A 26,090-nucleotide genomic window follows, 5' to 3' on the forward strand; every position below is an offset into this window, starting at 1 on the left:
AGTTAGACTTCTAGGGTTTGTGGATCTTTCTGCTGGATGGCCTTGCCCTTTACAAAAACAGCAAATATCAGTGGGAGGGTGCATGGGGCTCTTCTCATCTCTACATAATACTGTGTTGAAACCACTGATGAGAGGGTCCCAACAACAGTGAGCTCCACAGCACTCGTGCTTTGTCTCTCTCCTCCTCTTCACCCTCTGAGTTAAGCTCGTTGCTCTCCATTGGATCATTGCTTTTTATGCTTCAAGGATCTGTGCAGGACCGAAAGAAGTTTCTGCAGGGAGGATTAAAACTTTGAAAACAACTGATGCTGGTTTCCTTCATCATCTGATCTTTATGAGACTTTTGTTTTTGTTTTTTTCTGGAATAATGCCTTTGTGCTGGAAGAGAAGCTCCTGGTTGCCAGTGGTGTTTGGGACTGCGCTGGTCGTTCTTACTGCTGGTAATGCTGGACCGAATCAGGACAGGAGGCAGCCTCAGTCATCCTCGTGCTTTGGAGGCTTTGATCTCTACTTTGTTTTGGATAAGTGAGTGAACTGACTTACAATACCTGATTTTCTATTGATAACTGAAAGCAGTTCATGATTTAAAAAAAAAATCGAGGAAGAAGCTTTTGTTGTCGAAACAATTTGGTGTCTGGCTTTGTTTCTACCTCCAGTAAGGATTCTTTCCATCCTGAAAACTTGAGAAAGTTCTCTAGCTAAACATTTTATGCATTGTTATGAAATCATACTTATGCACAAAGTTTAAAATGCACATTTACTTTATGCATAAAAGAATTGTGGTTTTTGTGCCCCCTATAGCAATAAAATCATGGTTTTGCCAAGTGTTTTTATGATGTCATCACCTCATTTGGTATCATTATGAGTCTGGTGTCATGCAATGCAGGAAAATGGGTTAGTGATGCAATGTTTTCATTACATCTTAATCTACACTTCAGTGTGGCTGCATGTCTACGGAGGGTAAAGATTATTGGTGTGATTATTGCTCCATTTAACTGTCAGCTGCAGTTACAGTGCTGTGTTTGGTGTACATGCATACCTCACTAGCAAGTGAAAAGCTTTTCTGGATAATTAAGTTTCTTCATATTCTCAGATTTTCAAATTCTGTGTATCTTAGGGAGTCATAATGAGAAGTGATTTGGACACAAGTCATGATTTAGAAACCATTTCCCTGTTTATCTAAGTTCAGTTTGAGTTATCTTTGTTTTTCATTCAGCAGTGCAGCAAAGACAGCTGTACAACTCTGCAAAGTGGCACAAACCTCCCACAATAATCTATCACAATTACATTTGACAGTTTTTTGGAGGGGGCATGACGTGGACTCTTTTCATTTTGCAGGTTTCTGCAGGCAGCACATGATGCATTGATAAGTTAAACCTGAACTTTGATGCTCTGCAAATTTAGAATTTTCCCAACTAATCCTTTTAGGGTAAATAACTAATAACATTTAAGGTAAATCAGCTCATAGCCTCTCTGGAACGGATGCTTAAATTGCTCGGGGAGTTGCCTTTGGACTTTAGCAGAGTACTTACCTTCTGACATTTGTGTTTTTAAATCCTGGTTTCAAACGACTTGTTTTTATTATAATATCACATGCCAAACTCCTTGGCCAACTAGGCCAAGAAAAAAAAGATCCAACTCATTAAACCAATCTTTTTTTATTTGGAGGTTTTAATTGGTGGATTTTTCTTTAGCTCCATTGTTTAGAGAGTCTCTACATCCAGAGGCAGAGAGAGATTTTCCAGTTGTCCTACAGTACTTCTCAGAGCCAAGTCCAGGCACACGCTGCTATTTCTTAGAGGAAAAATCTGGCACTTATGCAGGAGTGAGCAACTGTTTGCATTAGCCATGTTTCAAAGACACAGGTTTACAGGTGCGCCCTGGCAGCATTTGTTGTCGGGCATTAGCTGTTCCTTTAATTTTCTGTCTCCTCTCCAGGTGGGACTTCACTTTGCCTCTTAGCTGCGATGTCCTCCACCTGCCCTCACTGTCTTCTCACAGTATCTGCCTGATCTCTCTTCTCCTCTTCTCTCTTTTCCCCATGTCTGCACTGCCTTTCTCCACTTGGTCCAGATGTTCCAGTGTTTCAGCCTGTTGGCTCAGATGTTTGTGCTGGGACTTGTGTCATGGTAACAATGGAAAAATACGTGTGTTATGAAAACACAATTTCATTGAAAGCCGTGATAAAAATCAGCAGTGACACATTCAAAAGACATCTAGGCTCACAAAATGTCGGCGTTATCAGCCAAAAAAACTGTAGCTGTGTACTGATATTGATACAGATAATTGAATACTGAGATAACTATACTGAACAGCTTCTCTGCTAAATCCTTTAATCCCTCCTCGATCTCCTGATTTTTATTTCCTGACAAAAAACAGAGTGGGATTTGGCTAACTTTGCTGTGGCATTTGCTATGCAATCAAGAAAAACATTAAGTAAAAAAATGTGACAGTAAAGAGAGAAGAAACTTCAAGATGATTAACAGAAACACTGATCGGCTGTTATTACGCAGCAGGGTTAACGAAGCCTTATCGTGAGTGTATTTTGATGACTGTAAGACTAAAGTAATTACAGGTGCACAAAGAGGAGTTTAGAAATTCAAAGATCATTACTACTTCATAGAGTAAATTCACCATGCTCTCCAAAGCATTTATTCTGCAGGCTCTTTCAAGTCAGCTGTTTTCTTTGTAAGCACTCCTTCCCCCCTGGGCACAGACACAAGGCCCCCCAATGTCAGGGGCGGTGGCTACAGAAAGAGACACAACTACAAACAGATGCACAGCTTCAAAAACATGACCACAGCTACCCGAAAGAGACACAAACAACAGAAGAGAAACCACGAACCGTATTTCACAGTGACATACAAAGATTAAAACAGACATAAAGTTCATTTTTTATGGAGACAAAACAACATACAAAAGACCAAAAAGACATGGTGGTATAATTTCAGGTGCTTTGGGGTCTTTTTCAGGCACCTGTCTGAAAGTGCTAGGGTTTTTTTTTTAAATTAATGCCTTGGGCTACTGCCAGAGGAGAGGTCATGTAGTTTAGATGCACAGCTGTGGTTTTAAATAACACATCATTGTATTAATTTGATCTTTTTCTTCTCAGATCTGGGAGCGTGCAGCATCACTGGACTGAAATCTATCACTTTGTTGAAAATTTAGCTCAGAAGTTCATAAGGTAAAGAAATAAAAGTGTTGTAATAAGAGTCTGTGGGAAGGTTTGTAACAAGAAATGATGACAGATGAATGTTTTCTCCTGTCTTTTCTCCAGCCCACAGTTGCGGATGTCCTTCATTGTGTTCTCCACTGAGGGACGGATCTTAATGAGGCTCACAGAGGACAGGTGGGTGCAACCCCTCCTCCACAAAAACAAAAAACAAAACCTGGTCCCAATCCTTTAATTTTCTGCCATCCAGCTGAAAGGAATGAGCATAATACCAGATCTGGACTGAGGTCACATACAGTTATGCGCTTATGATTTTTATGACCAAGAAGAGATACTTTCCTTTGCTCTGCAGAGTGTCGCCAATCTGCACAAACACTTAATCATGTGGTGTTTGACACGATGTGGACAGTTTATGTATCCAATCTTTTAATGTTTCAGTGCTTCCTGTAGATCTTACTCTACAAAAGGCTCATTTCCTGTCTGTCTGTGCAAAAGTGTCTCAGGCCAACACACACCAATAGCGTTTCAGTTTATTCATCTGTTACACATTGCTTGCATTTTCTCAAAATGCTGCCCTTATGGAAGCTATTATCCTGTCGCCACGCCTTAAAGTATCTGGTTTTTATGCAAAACCATGTTCAGAAATGAATCTGACAAAATAAATATTTCAGTTAGATTAGATATTCCCTTGTCTTCTGCATGTCTGCTCAGGGAACGCATTCGCAAAGGACTGGACGAGCTTGAGTTGGTCCGACCAGGAGGAGACACTTTCATGCATCTGGGCATCATGAGGGTGAGTGGACCTTCAAGCTGGCACCTCCTGCTTCAGCTGCAGCACAGTCACCGCGTAGTTCAGAGCCCTAGATGACTGAAATGTTAGAGACGCAAGGAGTTCCTTCATTCCTTGCATGCTACTGGGCTTATGCATGTTTAATTGATCTTTTCTTTTATTGTTCGCAGGCCAGTGAGCAGATATACCACGGAAACATAGAAGGTGTGTTTTACTCCTCCTTATAGTGCGCTGCAGATTTTTCAAGTGTAATTTTTACCAAAACCTGAGAATGTATGAAAGTTTTGCCTGTTTCTGTGCTTTACTGAACTCAAATGGGTGTTACTGACTTTAGGGACAGGAGGTCAAAGGGGTCACAAGATAATTAGAGTCTGAGCAAAAAAACACTGTTACGTAATGCTCCTGCATGAAATTGCCTTTTTTGTCCTTGTGTGTGTGTGTGTGTGTGTGTGTGTGTGTGTGTGTGTGTGTGTGTGTGTGTGTGTGTGTGTGTTTTAATGATGCTGTTACTGGTCCAGGCCTATAGACTAGTCACAATAAACAACTTGACAAAGAAGAACACAATTATTGCTAAGAGCTCAGGGGAAGAGGTAACCTTCAGTGTAAGCCTTTGAAATTTATGCACACGTCAGAAAGAGCCAAATGTCGTGGCTTTAGTTATGGTTTACATTTGCTTGTTGACTTGAGGTCATCTTTTGGAGGCCTTTAGATGCATGTGATTTGATTTAGACTGAATAAGATATGCAATTACAGGTTTACAATTAAGGTTTAGATCATGTAACTACAAATAGTGTTCTGTTAGCTCGGTCAAGGTGGGCTATGTTTTGGTAGCGCGTGCGTGCGTTTGTGTCATTCTGCCTGCAAATACAATAGCTTGGAAATTTTAGCATGAATTCTGATCAAACTTTGTGGGGATGTAGAGTAGGGCCATGTTAATGATACAACATACAGGCATATAGGGAATTATATATGGAGGATGCCAAATATCATGTTACTTTGGATATCTGAAGTATTTAGCTAGAGTATTTCATCTGCTAGGCCAGTAAAACTGCAGCAGGGGTGACTGTATTCTTTTTGCTCACAGGTTATCGCACCGCCAGTGTTATCATAGCTCTGACGGACGGAGAGTTACACGAAGATCTTTTCTTCTATGCCGAGAGGGAGGTGAGAGGAAAAAAATAGGTCACACGTGTTTCAAAACTAGGTGAAATACGTAAACGATTAAACATATGTGGGGCCAGATCAAACACTGCCATACTGTACATCATCACTTTGAGCCTCATCTTTTAGTCAGACAGTGGGGTTAGAGCCTTCCCCGGATTCATACATCAGAGCTCAGTCATTCTCTTCGCATCTGCTCTGGCCTCTAATAATTCAGCTGCTCCTCTGATCATTCAGACTTTGCAGGTGAAGGCGTGTGAAAGCCACAGGCTTTAATCAGTTGCTTCAGACACATGTTGACATTGGGGATGAAGTGGGGATGGTGTTCCTGGAAATGTTCCTGCTGGAAGCTGTGGGAGGTCTTAGGTTGTTTCTCGGTGTCAACACCAAAAACACATTAACCATTAACTGGAAATTTGACTTATGTGTTCTGTCTGTTTTTTTGGCATCTGGGGGACGTTTCGAATGTTACATCATGTGTGATTAATACTATTAAGTGGAACTATGGTGGTGCCTGGTTTCTTTTAAAGACTTTTTCCAAGGCTAGATAAAAACAAGCCTTTTTTGGGTTTGTTGTGGATGGTGTTGTGAAATGCAGAGGTGTAATTGAAGCCAGGTCTTCCTGTTTTTGCTGTAAATCTGTGTGTGTACTTGACAGGCCAACCGCTCCCGAAGTCTGGGTGCCACGGTTTACTGCGTGGGGGTGAAGGACTTCAATGAGACACAGGTGTGTGTATGCTTTTAAGTTTCAGTCTGAACCTTACTGGCTTATGGCACCTGAACTTGAGAGAGAAACGGATAGCACTGCTGTAAAAATTTAAGCTCTGGAAATCCAAACCTTATTTTGAAAATCCTGAAACTAGTGTTTTTAAAGAGTTAAGTGCTTGACATTACATAAAGTCATAACTGGACGTAATTTAAACCCTGTGTCTCTGTCTCTGTTCGTGGACAGCTGAAGCAAATATATTCAAGTGAGTTAAGTACTCCAGCAAAGACATGAAATATGTTTTAACTTATGCAGCTTTATCCAAAGGCTTGGTTTCCTAACCACTGCAACATGCCAAGTGAAGAGAACTCCCCCCCCCCCCGCCTCCTTTGTTTGTTGTTCAAGCTGTTTTATTTTGAGCTCTAAAGAAAGGAAGTTGTGTAATTTTGTTATGCCACTGGACAATGTCTGAATAGAAATCTTGGATGAACAAGTGTGCCACTTGTCTTTTTTGATCACAGTAATTTGTTTTCTCTCTAGCTGGCAAAGATTGCTGACAGTAAAGACCACGTCTTCCCTGTAAATGATGGATTTGAGGCTCTGCAAGGAGTCATCGATTCAGTAAGCATTTCAGTTCTACATGTTAACATCAGACAGACGCTCGGCATCCGTGTGACGTGTTATGATCAGGACTTTCAGACACAGGAAAAGACAACTGAGATCTTATTGCTTTAATAGGCTTTATATAATCTCTCCCTTGACCTCCCCTTTAATCCATAAACATGTTGATCAAATATCAGGAAACTAGTCCTCCTGGACAGAGACAGAATTCCAGGAAAACCTGCTGTGACTTTCCTTCTTTTGATCAGTGTGACTGATAAACACAAAGTATGTTCTGTATCTCTTAAGATTGACCTCACTGTTTTCCACTTGAATGCTAGGATGAAAAATTTGAATCAGTTTGCTGTGAATGTGCTGTCGTCACTGGGATATGGGATTTGTTGAGCAGAGATAAGGGCCAGACAGCTGAATGACATCTGGAGCAGATTAATGGCAAGTTGAAAGCGGCTGCTTCTCACTCATGTGAAAGGGGCAGTTGGTCATGAATCGTCCTCTTGATCTTAAGGGTTACAGAGGGTATGTTCCTGGAGAGCAACAAATATACAATACTGTACATCTGCAGGATGTAAATGGGAGCAAACGTTTATTTAAGAAGGACTTAATGGTGGACTTGGCTCAAACTGGCCATTCAAAGTGGAAAGAAATAGATGACCACGAGAGAAAGATGGACAACAGGAAAACCACAGTGCTTATCTCGATGTGTCCCTCAGATCCTGAAGAAGTCCTGCATCGAGATCCTGGCAGCAGAACCATCCAGTATCTGTGCAGGAGGTAAAACTTTACTCTAGTTCACCTTCCTCAGGTCACTCATTATAATATTAGGATTTTTCGATGGTGAATGAATTTGAGTATGCTGACAAGTCTTTTCCTAGAGTTCATTTACTTGCCAGGATGGTATATTTGTATCAGAAGCTTTCAAATAGTCATCATGGGCATGAATATCATGAATCGAAATCAATCAGTTGAGAGCTTTTAATGAAGTCTTCTTTTTCCAGAGTGTAATAATTGTACAGCATACATCTTTAATGAATTAAAAAAAACCAAAAACCAAAACAAGAATTGGGTGTTTGATTTTTTTCAGGGTCACAAATATCCATAAACGCTCATTTACATACGCCAACACTAATATTTGATTAAATGTCCCAAACTGTATCCGGCAAGACACTTTTGGTAGCCATCAATGAGTTTCTGGAATAATTCTGGCTGGATATTTTACTACTCTTCTTGGCAGACTTGGTAGATTTCATTTAAATCTGTTGGTTTCCTGGCACAGACCTGGTTCATAAATTTTCAATCGGGTTGACGTCAGAACTTGGGGAAGGACATTCAAGAAGCTTCATGTTAGGGATATTTGTTTGGGATCATTGTCCTATTGGAAAAAAAATGTGTCAAAGAATTTTGGAGGTAGTCCTCCTTCATTTTACCATCTATTTTGTTCATCAATACCACTGGCAGCAAACAGCCCCAGAGCGTGATGCTACCACTGCCATGCTTGACAGCTGTTTTAGTTGTCTTGAAAGTCTCACGTTTACAACTCCAAACATTCCAAAAAGCTCAATCTTTGTCTCATCTGACAATAAAATGTTTCTCCTGTAGTCATTTGGCTTTTGAGCAACTGCAAATATCTTGAATGTGTTCATTTTGGAGCAGGGGCTCCTTTCTTGGTCAGCACCCTCTCAATCTATTGGCGATGTGAAACTCACTTTACTGGGATAGTGAAGAAGGTTTTTGTCGTGTAGTTTCCAGTTCATGGAACTCTTGGATCTTCCTGAACACCATTTTCCTCTCATCTGAGGGGAATCCACACTTGACCCTGTGTGGATTACTGAAAATCCAACTTGCACACCCAGTTCTTGTTTTAAACTAATTTCCCACTGGAAAAAGAACTGCTGAAAGAAATTTCCACGACATTCATGCTCAACATGAGTAAACTGCTGCTTGGGATTACTTTGGACCAAAGAAGAGGAAATAACTTCATTTATTTTCAATAATATTTTATAGATGAGGTGACATAATGTGTTTCTCTTCGCCTTGTCAGAATCCTTCCAAGTGGTGGTGAGAGGAAGTGGATTCCTTCACGCCCGAAATGTTGACAAAGTGCTGTGCAGCTTTCGAATCAACGACACCCTAACTAAGAGTAAGTGAAGCATTGCTTATCATCCTTAAAGGGTGTTACCCCTTATTCACTGCATGAGCTATTTTATTGCCATATAACATCATATCTTATCATGTTGTTAAATTATGACAAAGACCGCTGGAAAACACAGATGAGTGTGTGAGACGTTGTGAAATTCACCTAAATTACACCGGCCTGATTTTCCCAAAAGACAAACACTATGTGAGCCACACAGCTGGAGTCCTCTGTGATCAAACGAGCAGCCAGGTTTTATTTATGCATTTTTTTAAACACATGGTGTAATTTTACAGTCTGGAAAAAAAGGTAAAAATTAAAACAGGAGATTAAGGAATCCCGGTACCACACACAAAGGAAAGGGGGTTAAATATCTTTAAAGTGGCTTACAGTAAGGCTTCCTACTTCACATGCCACTGCAGTTGCATGAGGTGACAGTCTAATTACAAAGCAGGACATTAACCAGCATTTACATAGAACTGAAATGTGTGCTCCGCGGAAGCAAGACCACCATGACCGTTATTTCGTTGTTTTTACTGTATAAATCTACAAATTCACTGAGATGATTTTCTGCTGCTTGGATTTGAATCCTAGTTGTTTTTGCCATGATATTATCCAACGTCCTGTAATTTGAGCAAAATTATCTCCTCGTGTAAATCCCATTATACGTGGAGCCTCCTCCACATTCATTCACTCCTCTAGAACCTTTGCACACAGACTTCTGGACTTTGTTTACTTTACATCAGCAGTAAGCTTTAAATGAAAAATAATATTGTCACAGTTAGCTTTCAGAGAGACACATGTATCATTGCCTGTAAAGAAAACTGTTTCTTGAAAAATAAGTGCTGCCGCTGATTCCTGCTCTCAGCCCTCTGCTTACTTTGCAAGTATGGAAAAGTGTATAAAAGGAAAGCAACAACATGCAACTACATGTGTTAAGCAGATGAATCCATGTTTGGGTTTTTATCCCCAGGAAAAAGTAGCAGCAAGTATAGCCAGGCGTGCAGGGATTTGGCAGCTCCTGTCCTGAGCTATTCATTGCTTTTGTGACAGATGTTGTACTGGACAATTGTGGGAAGGGTGAAAGAAGAGACTAGAAGAAATTAACACGGTTAGATGAAACGATCCACACAAGTCCCGTGTCTGTTTGATAAACATGAAGCTGCGGCTAACCTGGCCCTGTCGACATGTGACCAAATTCACTTAACAGCACTTTTAAAGATGATAGTTTGAGCCATACAAATAGTATGACACTGAATAAATGTGGTTTATGTCACACCGTTGATATAATATAAGACATTAAGGTTCAAGGTTACTTTATTTATACCCGTAGGTAATTCTGCTGTACAGAAAAAATTATTGCATTTGGCATCCCCTCACAAAACACACAGACACATTAAACCCGACAAACACATATTTGATAATTAGACAAGTGATAAAAAACCCCATTATAAATAAGATTAGGATGAATCAAATAAAACAGTTCTTATTGAGTTCAGTGCCGGCAGCAGGGACAAAGCTGTTTTTATAACTCTTTGACCTAAACTTTGGGACTAGAAACCTCCATCCAGAGGAAAGAAGCTGAAATTCACCCCATAAATGATGGGAGCCATTATTAAGGATTTATAAAGCCATTCCTCTGTAGCTGTTTAGAGTACAGGGAAGCTAGACAGGGCCATGACTCACCTATTAGATGACTGGACTGTCTCACTATCTGATTCAGTGAGCTTTTCTCTGTGACAGAGGTCTAACCGAACCATGCCACCAAACAAAAAGATACAACAGACTCAATAAAAGAATGATAAAACAAAGTGAAAATTGTTCGGTCAATGTGGAAATGAGCAAGTTTCCTAAGGCACTAAAGGCGCTGGTGACCCTTTAATTAAAGTGACTCCATGCCCATTTTGTTGTTTCCTAAAATCAAGAACCATATCTTCTGTTTTAGATATGTTCAGTTGGAGTCAAGACTCCTCACACTTCTGAACAAAGTCATCAATAACTGGACTGTGAGTAGTTTCACCCTCTTTAAGTAAGGTGACAATAACAGAGTCATCTGTGTATTTAATGATGGCCCTGTTTTCATATCTGCTCTGACACGTTTGTACAGAGATTGAATAATAAGGGCGATAACACACGCTCTTGGGGAGAACCTGTAGAGGAGAACAGTGGGTCAGACAGAACCCCATTTATTCTCACTCTTTGTGACCTGTCAGTTAAAAAGTCTAAAATTTAATCCACCAGGTTTTTCCCGAATCCAAACTGTTCTTAAAGTCTTTAGATTGAAATATGTGGCTGTATTTTATTAAAAGCAGAGGAGAAATCGGTAAACAGAAGTCTTAGAAAAGTCCCTTTACTCTCTACATGTTTAGAAATTAGATTAAGTAGAGTCATGGTGCATTCTCAGTCCTCTATATGCAAACTTGATTAGGTCCAGCTCATGTCCAGTCTCTTTTATAATCATATTCCTGATAAGTTTTTTAAAGACGTTCATCACGACTGAGGTGAGGGCAACAGGCCTGAAGTCAGTCAGAACTTTTAGGCGACTAGATTTAAGGACAGGAACAACGACAGCTTCTTTACAAAGAGAGGGCACATGTTGCGTTTGCAAGGATTTATTAAAAATAACCTGAAATATAAGACTGAGTTCTCTAGCACAAGATTTAAATAGGCGGCCACTAATATTATCAGGACCGTGGCTTTTGTTAATAAGAGGTCAGAAGATTTTTGTTACCTGTGAGCAGTGTCAGTTTACTTGTTTCCTCTGGTTTGCCATCTTTAAGCTAAGCCAATCTAGCCACCTCCTGGTTTAGAAGTATAAGCATCTTATTCCTGGCAAGAAGAGGATTTTTCCCCAAGCTGAACAGAACCCTGTGACGTATGATCTTCATCTACGGTCACAATCACAGACACAGGCAATCTGACTAAGCCAATTAGACACAAATGGTTGTGCTTTACACAATGCTTTCCTAAGAACTCTCACAGTGCAGGCTGGGAAAAAAGCATAAGTAAGCATCTGTACTTTTTTGCTTTTGCAACTGTAAGATTCTTCAGAACTCAGCTGTATTTAACCAGTGTCACCGAGTTTATAGTATGGTACAGAGAATGACTAACCTCTCAAAAATCAGCCATAATCTTAAGCAATAACTCCAAATAATTAAGTGGTTGAAGATGAACTTCAGTCATCTGTCTTCACCTCCCAGTTAAACACGACCTCTCTCTGAGCTTGGGGAGTAAACAGTCTTATAAACCATCATGACACCGACCTCGAATGCCTGCCAGAATCTTTTTATCCACCACGGATTTAAATTGTGGAAATCTGTAACTGCAGCAAATCGTGTTTCATCAGCTCTGAGCTGGACAAAGTTTGCAATTTGCTTTCACGCTGTAAGGCCACTCTGAGTGCAAGGTGGGTGCAGAGTTGAACTCTGACATCTGTCCCAGTTTGTGGCGGCGTGGAGCTGTTTTGGCCTTGCTGCCTCCCTCTCTCCCCTCTCTTCCTCCCCCGCCTCCATTGTGTTTTTTTTAGAGAAGAGCAGCCGCTTGTGTTGATTTCCTCAGTTCTGGGGTATGCGCTCGCCTTGCCAGGATAAGCAGACAGGCTTGCGCGATGATGCTTGTTGGAGCCGCTTTTCTGGACAGCCAGCTGGATGAGGAGAAGACCTACATTTTGCCAGAAAAACAAAAAGTGTGGTGAAATTGTTTGTATTGGCATTCCTGAGCGGGGTCCAGATGCCTTCAGATGGGAAAACAACAAAGTGCTTGTTTTGCAGATGCAGTCCTCTCTGATTGTTTGTCAATCGAGTTACAGTGAAAGATGTGACATCATTCGACTTCTGTTAACAAATGCATGGTTTCCGCTCTTGTTGTCAAATATTTGTTGAATTAAATTGAAGTCATGTCTAATCAGTAAATAAACTGATTTTCATGCAATCTGGCAAAATGATGTCATAATAAATGGTGATTTGAAGGTGAAAACCTGTTTCAGGACCTGTATGTGTCCTTGAACACAGCTCACAATTCCAGTCAGGAAGGTTTGGCTCATGCTTTTGCTGTTTTTCATGACCCTTTCCCCCTCTGCTTCTCTAGTGGTGAAGCCATTGGTTGTGGAAGATACATATCTTCTCTGCCCTGCCCCGGTGCTTGAAGAGGAGGGGATGTAAGTCGTATAATTTACTTAAATAAATGTGAGGTTTCAAATGAAACCCTCTGCTCTGCTTTTCAAGGTTAAAACGGGGCTGAGATATTTTTCTTTTTCTTTGCCAGGGCAGCAAATCTTTATGTCAGCATGAACGAGGGTCTCAGTTTCATCTCTAGCTCGGTCACAATTACCACCGTGAGCTGTGTGAGTACAATAAGATATAGGGGCTTTTGGTCTTTAGCAGGGGCTTGGAGCAGCACAGAGTGTGGAGGTAGAGACCAGTTTACAAAAGCTGTTCACATCCAGCGCTCTTCGTGTTCAGACAGCCTATGCTGACGTGTCTGTCTCTTTTACAGTCTGATGGGACCATCCTGGCCGTAGCTCTGCTCATCCTGATGCTGCTCCTGGTCTTGGCTCTCCTCTGGTGGTTCTGGCCTCTGTGCTGCACTGTGGTCAGTTCTCTGAAGCAAAAAACGCAACAAAAACATGCACTCGTGCTGCTTTACAGATTGCTCTCAGTCTGCTCCTTCTTACATTTTACATGGCTACAAAGAGTATGGGGGCTGTAGCTGAGCCATTTATGTCCTAATTGATACCACAGACAATATAGTGAAGCCTGGAGTCTGTGTGTCAGTATTCCTAAGATGGACGTAGCAAATGTGATACAAATGAAAACTAATATTTGCAGATTCATTTATTTTTAATTAATTCAAAGGTTCAAAAAGCACTCAATTTTCCTTACTTTTACTGGACTTTATAAAACACTCTGTTCCTGAGAGATCTTTGTTGCTGAAGTTAGTCCACAACCAGTAAACAGTCAAGGCCATCAGGTGAACATGCGTTTAAGCAATTATGCCGCTCCTAAAATTGTTTGTGTTTCCAGAGGTTACTGCAGGTGACCTCCAAGTCAGTATATTCACTTAAAGAGATGTAACTTGTAACAGATTTTTCCACCATCAATGGCTTTACTTGATTTGCTGCCAGTGGTGTGGAAACAAAAGCCTCTATAGCCTGAATGTTTTGGTTGATATCTTTGTCACTATGAAGTTTTTAAGTAGAGGGATAACTGATTCCAAGTAAAAAAAAAGTATTTCTGTGAAAGCCATCTGCTCAGGACTCAGTGAAATGAGGAAATGCTTTCCAAAAAACATGTTTGTGGGATTATTTAGCATCACGGTATTTCAGCAAACTCACTTGCTACCACATGCCCTCTGTACAAATCCGTACGTCTCCTTTCAAATCGTCAAGTGCATGGTGTCTCTTCAAAATGCACTGCAGTGTTTCCATTGGAGCTGGAAACAGGAAAGCTGAGCCCTGCCAGAGAGACATGTCAGCTTTTACAACACAGCTTTCTCTCCCTTCACTCTTTTTCTGTCCATGTCAATTCGCTTGCAAGTTGAACTTCGTGCAGCAAGTGTGTTTGGGAAAAAAACGACACTAGGTTACCAAGGGGAGTCTTTTTTTTCTTCTTTTTGTTCCAGGATTTGGAAAAGGGTGCAGGAAAAAATCACAAATAAGAATCAGAGTGACTTAATTTGCCAAATGCATTTAGTGGAGATGAATCTGTCTTTATTACACCTGTGAAAAAATCCTGACGGCTCATGCAGTGAGGAAAAGGTTTACATGGGGATACCAGCGGTGTACATTGTTGTGCATTCATCCAAGTTTTGAGTTGCATAACATCGAAGTAGATGGATAAATTGTTTTTCTTTCCCTATTTATGTGATACTAACTAATGTATAAATACTATAAAAGTTATCCATAAAAGTAAAAGGCATAATGTGGCATTTATGAGCTTGTTACTCTTCTCTTGCTTTAACCAGCAACCTCAAGGCAAAAAATCTGGATAGCAGATTTCTAGGTCAGCGTTTTGCTCTTGTAAGTTGTAGAGACTAAGAGGGAAAACATTTCTCAGTCATTCTTTTTTGTGTAGCCACGTCACTATGCATAAAGCGCGCATTGTTCTGACATGCAAAGAGCATTTTCAGACATGTCTCTGTGACTTCCGTCATCTCCTGATGTTTAACAATGCTCTCCATCTTTTTTCTCTCATTCAGTCTGCTTTTTCTTCCCCTCTTCCCCTCAGATCATCCACGAACCACCACCGCCAGCTGTGGAGGATAGTTCGGTAGGAGCTTCACAATCTCCGCCTCCTATCTGCTTTGTGAAGACTGAAAAAAAGTGCTTGTGATTTAAGACTTCAACAGCTGCCAGTGTTTAGCTTATGTAATTGTTAGAGTGACAGTTTAAACCTCAATGACCACACGGCGTCACTGACTTTCCAGCTTTAGACTTTCATCACTTGTTTTCTGATTCATTTGACGAGAGTTAACGCCCTCTCAGAACAACGAAATCCTGACTTTTACAGTACCCCACCACACACACACGCACACACACCATTTCTGCTGTTTGTAAGAGCACTGCTTTTGTGTCCAAGACTTTAATTTATGCCTTTAAAATTATAACCATTTGGACCAGCAGTAAGAAGTTTAAAAACTCAATAATAACATAATTTCAATTTAGTTTTAAGATCAAACCGCAAGTCCAAATGACTCGATTCAATACAGTTTAACAGTCCTCAAACATGCTGCTGCAGCTGTGGGACATATCGGGCTGCATCTGTTTGCACAAAATTAAACAGAAAATTAGGTTTAACTGCTGAATTTAAATGCCAGTGACATCCACGGCCTCAAAGAATGCTTTTATTACGGTCTGCTCTGTGCGACATCCTGGTAGGATACGAGACAGACAGGGTGTATTAAAGAGCTGAAACATCACAAGTTTGGCTAGTGGGCTTTTTCATTTCCTTTGATCAGACAAACTAGAGCAATGGGGACATAATGACAGCTCAGGGATAGGACGGACAGAGAGAGAGGGGTATTCATTCCAGTTTGCCTGGTAACAAATAAGAGAGCAGTTCTGTGCAAAAGTCTTGTGCTACTCCTCTTTCTTTATATTTTGCTTCCAAGAGGGGATATTTTGTCATAATTTTGAAAAGTTTTCCTGAGCAATAGTTCTCCAGGGTTTCTTTGGAAATGGGCAGAGAACCATTTTTTAAACTGTATCTTTCGGCACTTTGTTACAACAGCCTGTGGCAAACACACAGAAATATTCCTGTTTCATTAGCTGAATCTATAAAACATGCCAAAGATAATACAGTGTTACAGGCATGAAATTGTATTTTTCATGAACAAGATGATTCAGAAAGAGTTACACTTGGTATATCTCTGCATGTTGTGCAGTGTGTCCTTAAAAAATTTGAGGAAACTGGACAAGGAGGGGACATCTGCAGCAGATGGGCAGTAACTGGAAATGTCCTCAAGAAATAGGGAAAAAAAACAGCAAAGACCTGACACAGGATCCGAGAGATGCATCTGGCCCTTCAGTCGATCCATCTACTGTTCAATGGTTTGGTGATGCATTTCAGCCAGTGGTGCTGGGCATCTTGTCAAAATTGATGGAAATACGAACACACAAAACAACCATCAGATTTTGATCCACTGTGCCATATCATCTGGAAAGCATCAAATTGGCAGCAGATTCATTTTTCATCATGACAATGATCCCAAACACAGTGCCAATGCAGTAAAAGCGTACCTGGATAGAAAAACACACAATGGAACAATATCATACCAAATATTGTCTTTTAAGCTTGTTAGAACTATCAAAAGTCTTTTTTTGCCTTATATACTGGATCTCCATGCATGTGAGTTTGCAGATGTTTAAATAAATTGCTGCTCCTACTTTGCCTTTTCCTAGAAATGTATAAAGAAATGAGGGGTAGGCCAGGACTTTTTGCACAGTACTGAATGTTTACTGCCTCTTAGTTCAAGCTAAGGGGTGATAAACATTGGCAAAATGGTTAAACAACAAATACATTTAAAAAACATTTGCTGTTGCTCCCCCGCAGGATGATGAGGACTTTGAAGCCCCCAAGAAGAAATGGCCGACTGTCGATGCCTCCTACTATGGAGGAAGAGGCGTAGGGGGGATCAAAAGGATGGAGGTTCGCTGGGGTGAGAAGGGCTCCACTGAAGAAGGAGCAAAGCTGGAGAAGGCCAAAAATGCCAAAGTGAAGATGCCTGAGCAGGAGTATGTGCCGCCACCCCCTCGGGTTCTTAACAATGGCATGCAGAAACCGCTGGCGCCACGCAACTGGTACTCACCCATTAAGGTATGGGGGGGGGACGCAGGAAAATGCATGGGAGATGTTTGACTTTCAGCTGCTTCAGAATAAAGAGAGCGCTTGCTTAGTCACTAATGAGTGAGTAAGAAATCAATCAGGACTGACCTGATATTTAATGATTACTTATTAGGAACTACTGAGAAACTCTGTATGATGCTTCACTAAGGGAACACAAACAGTAGGCAATGGTGAAGTAATACTGTAATGGGGAACCACTCAGCCTGATGTAATCTTTCTTGAGGCAACACAAAAACAGTAATGAAGGACTAATCAGTAATAAATATGTAGTTACTGCTTAGTGCTGTCACTTTCGAATTTTTTTTTTAAATAAATGGTTTGCTATCTTGCTTTGGAGATAATTAATGGACTAATTATTAACCAATGAGTCATTAATATGGTATCTTCCAGATGGTTTTCAGTAATCAATATCTAAGACTACATTTCTAAATTAAAGCTTTGATGCTGTGTAAAATGTAAATATGAAACAAAATCTCATCTAACAGTATTTTATTCACGACAGAACATGGAAAACGTGGAATATTTAAACTGAGAAAAAATGTCTTGGATAAGTTGGGACAGCGCCATGTTTACCGCTGTGTAGCATCCCCTCTTCTTTTAACAGCAGTCTGTGAACATGTGGTCCAGTTTCTGGACGTTTGGGAAATGATATAGGATTTCCCATATATCTGATATAGGATTCGAGCTGCTCAACACTCCTCGGTCTTCTTTGTTGAATTTTTCGTTTCATGGTGCTCCAAATGTTTTCAATTGGTGGAAAGATCTGGTCTGCAGGCAGACTAATTCTGAACCCAGACTCTTCATCTATGAAGCCATGCTTTTGTAATAGATGTATGCAGTTTGGCATTATAGTGATATATGGAAGATCTTCTCTGAAAAGCACTTAATCTGGATGGGAGTGTATGTAAAACCTGTATACGCCTTTCTGCATTGTTGGTGCCTTTCCAAATGTATGTTTCTAATACCATAGGCACCAGTGCAACTCTATATCATCAGAGACGCAGGCTTTTGAACTCGACGCTGATAACAAACTGGATGCCCCTCTCCTCTTTAGTTCGAAGGACACGGAGTGCATGTTTTCCAAAAAGAGTTTGACCACAGAACAGTTTTCCACTTTCACGTTTTTCTTCTTTTATAGATGTGTTTCTGCTATCAAATTCAAAACGAGCTAATATAAAAAAAAAAAATAGTAAAATGCTTCACTTTAAACATCTAATATGTTTTTTCTGTGTTGTACTGTGAATAAGATAGGAGATCATGAGATTGGCAAATCATTGAATTGAATTGAATTCTGCTTTTGTTTACATTTTAAACAGCACCTGAACTTTTTTGGAACTGAATTTTACTATAATGTCCTGAGTCAGACGTGATCATGGAAGTACTGAGGAACAGCTTATCACTGTTGTTCTAAATCATTCCTCACAAGTGTTACCTAAACAACTTAAAGCAAACAGGATACGAGTTTTAACTGAGCCACATAAAAACAAGTAAATACTGGAGAATTTGAGAGTTATTAGTTTAAAAGGTATTTGAAGTGTGGGAATCATGGTTTTTAACAGCTCTGCTGAGGCGCATACTACATATAACACAGCATCTGCCACAGATTACGCCATGCTAATCTGGCTGAGGATATGTTGGTATGAGTATGATGTTTTAGTGAAAATAGCCCGAGATGTGTTAGGGTATTAAAGCTTAGGTGACAATTGGCACACGGCCCCATTCCTCCAGGACCAGCGTGGGGTTAAAGGAGTCATTCTGAAGTCTTCCCAGTCAGCAGGGGATTGCTAATAGAAACCAGACTTCTGTTGGATTGACCTCCAGGGAGAAAGGCTGCACAGCCAGGAGTTTTTGTGAGGAAAAACAGCTGCATTTTTTTCTGCTCTTATCCTCAAAGTATTTGCTGCGTCTGAAAAGTTTGAAGAGCCAACTTACAGTGGACTGAAACCATTTCACTGTGTCACTTTGAGATAAATGGATGAATTAAACAATACATTAAATTGCAGCTGAAGTCACTTGTGTGAAAAAGAAGACAAAAAAAAGAAAACAAGGGTTGGTAGCAGAATTGTTTTGTAGGATTTTACATTCTCTTAAACATTTTGGTCGCTTCTCTATTTCCACAGAGCAAACTGGATGCATTGTGGGTGCTTTTAAGAAAAGGCTACGACCGTGTGTCTGTAATGAGACCTCATCCAGGTGACAAGGTAAGAGCAACACCAACCCTGCACTGGCATGCACTGAGCGCGCATCGTAAATCGTTCTGCATTTCACAGACTGACGTCAGGCTTGGCTGTGCATTAGCTTTTGGCAAATGAAAATTAGCAATTGGAACGATTCTCCTGTATGTGAAAATGTTGAGAAAATCGACCAGCTGTTAGCAATGAAGTGTGCACAGCGAGACTCATGGGAAAAGTTGCGGTGGGATTGGATTTAGACTGGCTACAGTACGCAGCAATGTAAAGGCGTCTGGTGAAGTCATTATGAAAAAACAAAATGAAATTCCTCAAAGACCAGCTGCAGTGGGGGTGACAGTGCAATGACCGCTGCAGTTGGAAGCTAACATGAAGTCAGAGACTGTAGAGTCTGTATGTGGTGAAAAAAGGGAATTATGTGTCTAAAAATCGCACCGCAAGCGTTTATGTAATGATTCACATTTCTCTGGGTCAGAGTGTTGATCTAAAACCATTACCCTCACAGTGTGAAAAGACATTTCTGGCACCTTTAACCCTTAAGAGCCCAGACCCATTTTTTACCGTCATAAAAACTATGGGAGAGTCAATTCTGAAACATTAACAGAAAGTGTCCTCAATGTGTAAAGGGGCGATGACACCTGTGTCACTGTGGGTGCTTAAGAATCATTTTGACATTTTCTAGAATTTTCTCTGTAACTCAGTGTACTCTAAAGTACACTGCGCTAGTTTCAGATTTGACTCTATGAACAACCCAGACAGGATTTGCTGCTAGAAGATAGGCTTTTAAATGCCATTCCAGGGAGGAGCTGCTCCTATTGTTTGCACAGAGCTGTATAAGGTGACACACAGCTGTGTTGAAACATAAAGGAGAATTTTGAAGATGAGAGTAGGAAGAAATATTAGTAGCCCACCTTTCTTTTATTTTAAACTTCTAGTGAGAATACCAGTTACTCCCAGTTACTATAGTTAACACCAGTTATGCATGCTTTTAAACCTATGTTTTTGTAATGTTATGCATATGCATATTATAAACTCAACAGCCATTTTGTACAACTGTTCAGCTGTTTATTAATCCACATATCTAATCAGTCAGTCAGCAACTGATTTAGGCATGCAGACATGGTGATCTACTCAAAACCATCAGAATTGCCTGAAAAAGAATAAAATACCCAGTGAGCAGCAGTTGAAAATGCCTTGTTGATGTCAGAGGAGAACTCCCAGACTGATAGGAAGGCAACAATAACTCAGCTAACCACTCGTTATAACAAAGGTATGCAGAAGAGCATCTCTGGAAGCACAGCACACATATCTTAAAACAGATTTAGTTTATAGCAGCTGAAGACCACAGCAGCAGCAGGTGCCATCCCTGTAAGCTGAGAATAAGAATCTAAGGCCACAATTCACACGTCGTCTCAGTTTTTGCAGGGACATTTAAATTGCATGTACTGAATTCTGCATAAACATCATGAAAGCCTCAATCCACCCCGTCTTGTATGAATGATTCAGGCTCTGGTGGTGTAATAGTGCCGGGGATATTTTCTTGGAGCATTTTGGGCCTTTCAGTAGACCAGAGTGTACCCATCATCTGACAGCAGGAAAACGCGACACATCACAAACCTCAAATAATGTGAAAATGACTTCTTAAACATCATAATGAGTTCATTAAACTCCGTGGCCTTTACAATTAGCAGATCCCAATCTAATAGAGCATCTTTGGGATGTAGTGAACCAGGAGATTCACATTAATCTGCAGCAACTGTGTGATGTTGTCATGGCAATATGGACCAAAATCTCTAAAGAGTGCTTCCAGCACCTTGCTGAATCTATGCCATGTAGAATTAAAGCAGTTCTAAAGGCAAACAGCAGACCAACCAGTTACTAGTAAGTTGCACCCAGCGAAGCTCACCAGTATAGTCCATAGTTCATGTTTTGGCAGCTGTAATGTCATTTTTTACTGAATTTGATACAAAAATCCTAATGTTGATACTTTATGCAGTTACAATAGAAATATAATTGTTTGGCATGAATAAGCCTCTGGCATTTTCAGACTGATGTGTTATTATACGGTCAGGTTTCTTCATCGGTGCAGTTATGCAGCATTTCCTTAAAGAGATACACTGACAGTCCAGCAAGACCCTCAGGTCATGCTGAGGAGGATGGGAAGTTACATCTCAAGGCAAACTTATCAGGATTCATACTTTAAACTATTTCTTAGCCTCCTTTGCTGTATTTTTTGTCTTGAAGCAAGCCACATGCTTTTAGTGGGTAAAAGGTCTGATACGTAGGTGAGCCAGTTTAGCAATCAGGCTTGTTTTCTACAGTCATGGTGTTGTAATACATGCAAAATGCGGTTTGGCACTGTTCTGCTAAAATAATCAAGGCGTTTCCTGATTTTAAAAAAACAAACAAGAAATAATTGTTCTTTTTTTCTTTCTTGTAATTGTGGATGCAACGAGCCTGAGCAGCCGATTTCACCCTGTTTTACTTCAGCCTCAGCCTCTCTGCGATGCTCTTTTGTGCCAGAGAGGCATTTTATAATAAGCTTTCAAGCTTATTATAAAATATTATACAGGATATTTAGATCTAACTAGGCAGCTCATTCTCTTGACAGTACTTTTTGCATTATGCAGTTTATGGACGTTTTAACCAGCACCCCAGCTCACTGAGAAACAAAGTGTCGAAGTGTGTCTTCCTCACTATAAAAGCTTTTCATTAGCTTACTGGAAAAGAAAAATACTTGTTTGTACTTTCTGAGCAGTAAACACTTTCTGAGCAGAAAGCTTGTTCTGATTGCAATTAGGACTCTATTTTAAAAGCCTTTTTATAACTCACCCTAAACGAGTGCAGCAGCGGGGAGGAGGAAGCCAGCCGATCCAGTGGCTGCTGGAGAAAAACCCTGTTACGTGTCGCTTTTGTGAGCCTTAAAGGCTGGGGTCTTTTCCGTAATCAAAAATAAAAATCAGAGGACATAAAACAGCAGGTTACTGGGCTACTGAACCATCACATATTTCAGTAGTGACTGACTGTGAATTTAGGTACAGTATGATACAGTCCAGGAACCCAAGAGACATTAGGATCTATGATATTCAGTATAAGATGAACTGTACAGCATGCAGCATTTGGCCTATTTCTTTTCCCCCAACAGTCATTTCTCCTCAGTGTTAAATAAGAGACACATTCCTTATCAGCCTATTGCAACTCCTGGTTCGACTGAGTGCAGCTGCTCCAGGGGTGTAACTTGTTTCTGGAATATAATGATGATGATGATGATGTATATCTCCCTTGAATGACCTCACTTCATTCTGAATGGGCGTAAATGATGGCAGGTCAAGTTGTCCAATGAAATCGCTGCATAGTTTCTCAAAATTTAAGCTGGGTCTGAGAATTACAGCACATTTTTTTAAGGTCTGCTGACATTAAAAGACACATTATGTAGCTGTGTACGGACAACAGGAAAAGGCTTTTGTGAATGTGAGTTCATTCAGCTGTGTTTGGTCAAAGAAAGTCCAGAAAAGTGGAGACATTGGTTCTTCACCCTTCAAATTCTGAAGTTATTGTTTGATCAAACAAAAAAAAGAGCAGCAGATAAATTAAAAAAAAAATGTATAATGGATCTTGTGTTTTTAGTTAGTACTAATGTTCTCCTAAACTTAGAATTAATTAATTAAAAATATAGGAGCTGGGGCCACTTTGTGGATGCTACCGTGTTGCCCCACTTTCTTGAATACAATGGCTGAGATGGTAATGGGACTACTTTGCCTAAATATATTGCACCTACCCAAATCAATGAATTAAAGTCAAGCACCTAGGCATGCAGACTGCTTCTACAAACATTTGTGAAAGAATAGGTCACTCTTAGGAGCTCACTGAATTCCAGTCTGGTACTGTGATAGGATATATTTTATATATAGTGTACGCAGTATGCCAAAGATGAAGGAAAAGAGAACTCATAACAGTGTGTTGGAGGAAAATGTGAATTCTTACCTATGTTTTATCATCTGAGAAGGGGTACTCCTCAACAAACAAGCAAAAATGCAAAAGAAAAGAGACAACTCTTCCTCCTCACCCCGAGGCTAATCTCCTGAACACATAAAAATGTGCATAAACATGCTTATTTATTCCAGATATTGTAACAATTACTTATTTTCAGCAGATTTGAAATGTGACCCTCCTGTCTCCAGATACTGAGCTAGCTAAACAAAAACAGCAGCTGATTATAAGCGTGTGGTTACCGCCAACAAGCCTACGAGTGTCCTTGAAGCAAACATGAATCTTACTTTCTCTCTGATAAACAGTTTGATTCTCACATCATATGAGAGTTTATTTGTTAAGTGCCAGAGTCACACAATGTTAGATCTACTTCAAAGATAGCCTCTGTTAGCTGGCATTAGTGACTAACAGCAGCTAACAGAGGCTAACAGTAGCATTTACCAACAGACAAGGTCAGGATATCCTCAACAACTCCGTGTCAGTGTCACTGGTCAAAAGTGAGCTTCAACAACAGACCAACTCATATCTGACTACTTTGAGAAAGTTTTACAGCCTCATCCAGAGTAAATAGATGTAGATGTTTTTCACTCTGCATATTGAAAGCTGAGGTAAACAGTAGACTGACAGATTGCAAAAAGATGTTCAGATCTGGTCTGCTTTTTAGCCCTGATTTATTGCAAAAAGTTGATATTATTCAAATAGTATGTTAAAATATAGTACTTGTACTTTATGGCAGTAGTTAGTAGTGAATGTATGAAATTTTGCTTTGGCTCTTAAAAAATGCAAATGTCATCTTATTGTTCTGAAATGTCGTATTAGACTTCAAGCTAGTTGCTGAGACAATAAACTCATTAATAAAGTTTTTATAGTGAATATACACAGAGTAAGCAGTAGGGTCACCACAATGAGATTTTTTTTTTTTTTTTTGCAACCTTAGAGGTCACACCTTGTTGGATCATCAAAAGAAAGCAGGTTTAGGCGAATGTTTTATGAGCCTCACTTTTCAAACTCATAGGCTAAATCCATCTTCTATATACAGGCTATGATGTGAACCAGATTTTTTCCTTTCTGTCATTTACACTCAATATCTGAATTTTCATTGTGAATTTTTGCCTCCGATTAAACAATTAATGGAAAAAAATTTAACGTTTGCCACTTTCTGCTAACAAAATCTTAACTCTGTTTATTTTATAGGGCAGATGCATGAACTTCACCCGTGTAAAATCCCCCCCTAGCTACCCACACTTCAACAATCACCCATCTCCCATCTACAACCCCGCTGGCAGGAATCCACCTCCACCGCAGGGCACCCTACCACCGACTCCCAGCGCGCCGCCCTTCTCTTCTCTGCCTCCAACACCTCCACCCATTTCCACCCCTCCCCCTTACACACCACCTCCCAACCGGGCTCTTCCTCCAACCACCTTGCACATACCCGCCCCACCAGCGCTCCCACCCACGCCTCCCCCCTGCGCAATCCCAACCGGCTCACTGCCACCTCCTCCTCAGGGACCCCCTCCTGGACGAGCCCCTCCGCCTGCCCGCCCTCCGCCTCGCCCTGGCCTGTAGAAGTCTGGTGGGAGACAGGAGGTGGTCACACAAGACTGAAAAACATAATCCAGAGTTCCACCAGCACATAGCCATCTTTGATTGTAACTACAAGTGAGGTGCAACAAGGTGCCAACCTCAGCAGGCTGTAGCCTTTCAGACTTGTGACGAGGAGGAACGAGGACTTGTTTTCAGCTATTTGTCTACTTTTGTACACATCTAGCCCAACAGTGCAATTGCTTGGATGCTTGAATTACATAGACATTCCCTATAAATGAGATCACGCGGGCCGGCTCAAAAACAATTGACTGAAAACTGTATGAATTCTGACCGAGCAGAGGATCAACAACTTGTACTAACAGCTCTACAGTTGTCTTCTGAATGGCCATGTCACTAAAAAAAAAATGCCAGTGTAAAGTTCCTGTTTTATATAAGAGAAAAGAAAAAGACTCATCCTGCAAATGTTCCACATACAGCAGATTAAGGATGATGCAGAGGCATCTGAAAACAATCCTTTTTTTAAATTCTTGAATGTTTGCATGCAAAAGTGCTCGAGTCATCGTTTGTTCTTTTTTAACATTTGTACTTGTTTTTATACATTTGTAAATGCTTTCATTTTTTACTTTGTACTTGTGTAGACCACACTCTTTTCATTTTGGGGAAAGAAAGACAATCATCGGTGATGACGGCATGGACAGTAAGTGTACTGAAACAGCAATGCAATGTATCTGAACTTCCATTGTTCAACTCCTGACTCGCAAACCTAATGTGAGCCATATCTGGCCCGTTTTCCGTGCTCATTGGTGTAAACAGTAAATTTGGCTTCACCAGACTTATGGCTGGAACTGACCTGACCAAGATGACTGTAATTACAGCTGTAGGTAACTCTGGGAATCAGGGAAAAGCTTTGCACATCGTCTTACTCGTCCACCTACGGCTTCAAAAAAAAGTTGTACATTATTAATGCAAATATGCGTGTTCAGTTATATGTGTGCCTGTGTGTGCTGTACATTGATGAGTCAGTAAACAATCTTGTTTTACTTTTTTTGCAGAAAGTGTTTAATTCCTCTGAGAATAAAATACGATGAAAGCCATTTTGTGGATGCTGATATGAAGCTTTTGCTCTCATCACGTCGTGGTTAGCAAGCCCATCAGTACTGTACAGTAAACACAGACTGGTGTGCGATTCCTTTAAAAAGCAAGGAAGCAGTTTAGCTATATAAAATCTGACTCCGTGTTCTTATACGTTTCTTCAGATGCTAATTTGAAAAACATTCTGTTTTACTTCCAGGCAGCAAAAGCAGCCACTGATCCACATGTTTACTGTGTATGCTTTCATCAAGAGTCTGTAAAGCCTTTAATGCGTTTAGCTGGATATTCCCTCAGGTCACTTTTTATCCACAGGGCTCCTTTAAACAATATTCTGTACCTCCCAAACTA

General features: G+C 40.4%; 1 protein-coding gene across 2 annotated transcripts; it reads left to right on the top strand.

Annotated features, from left to right (window-relative positions):
* On the top strand, positions 1-25,744 carry LOC116310255 (anthrax toxin receptor 1-like). 2 transcript variants are annotated; one of them, XM_031727015.2, is made up of 17 exons: positions 1-525; positions 3,113-3,184; positions 3,278-3,349; positions 3,884-3,965; positions 4,133-4,166; positions 5,047-5,126; positions 5,782-5,850; positions 6,370-6,450; positions 7,161-7,221; positions 8,489-8,587; positions 12,668-12,737; positions 12,845-12,923; positions 13,076-13,171; positions 14,806-14,847; positions 16,630-16,893; positions 19,044-19,124; positions 24,297-25,744. In XM_031727015.2, the coding sequence occupies exons 1-17, from the start codon at positions 335-337 to the stop codon at positions 24,669-24,671; spliced, it is 1,848 nt and encodes a 615-aa protein (XP_031582875.2). In that variant the 5' UTR covers positions 1-334; the 3' UTR covers positions 24,672-25,744. The 2 variants fall into 2 exon arrangements, with proteins under 2 accessions (XP_031582875.2, XP_039477000.1); XM_039621066.1 differs by having other exon boundaries at positions 2-2,129.
* Positions 25,745-26,090: the final 346 nt, after the last annotated feature.

This window comes from Oreochromis aureus, linkage group 12 (genome assembly GCF_013358895.1).
Source record: "Oreochromis aureus strain Israel breed Guangdong linkage group 12, ZZ_aureus, whole genome shotgun sequence".
NCBI lineage: Eukaryota > Metazoa > Chordata > Actinopteri > Cichliformes > Cichlidae > Oreochromis > Oreochromis aureus.

What these genes read in the sequence shown, in the direction of transcription:
- LOC116310255 (XM_031727015.2), top strand. Translation starts at nt 335, where the DNA reads ATGAGACTTTTGTTTTTGTTTTTTTCTGGAATAATGCCTTTGTGCTGG. An exon ending in ATCCAGTATCTGTGCAGGAG is followed by an intron (nt 7,222 to 8,488) that starts GTAAAACTTTAC and finishes TCGCCTTGTCAG; the next exon opens with AATCCTTCCAAGTGGTGGTG. An exon ending in CAATTACCACCGTGAGCTGT is followed by an intron (nt 12,924 to 13,075) that starts GTGAGTACAATA and finishes TCTCTTTTACAG; the next exon opens with TCTGATGGGACCATCCTGGC.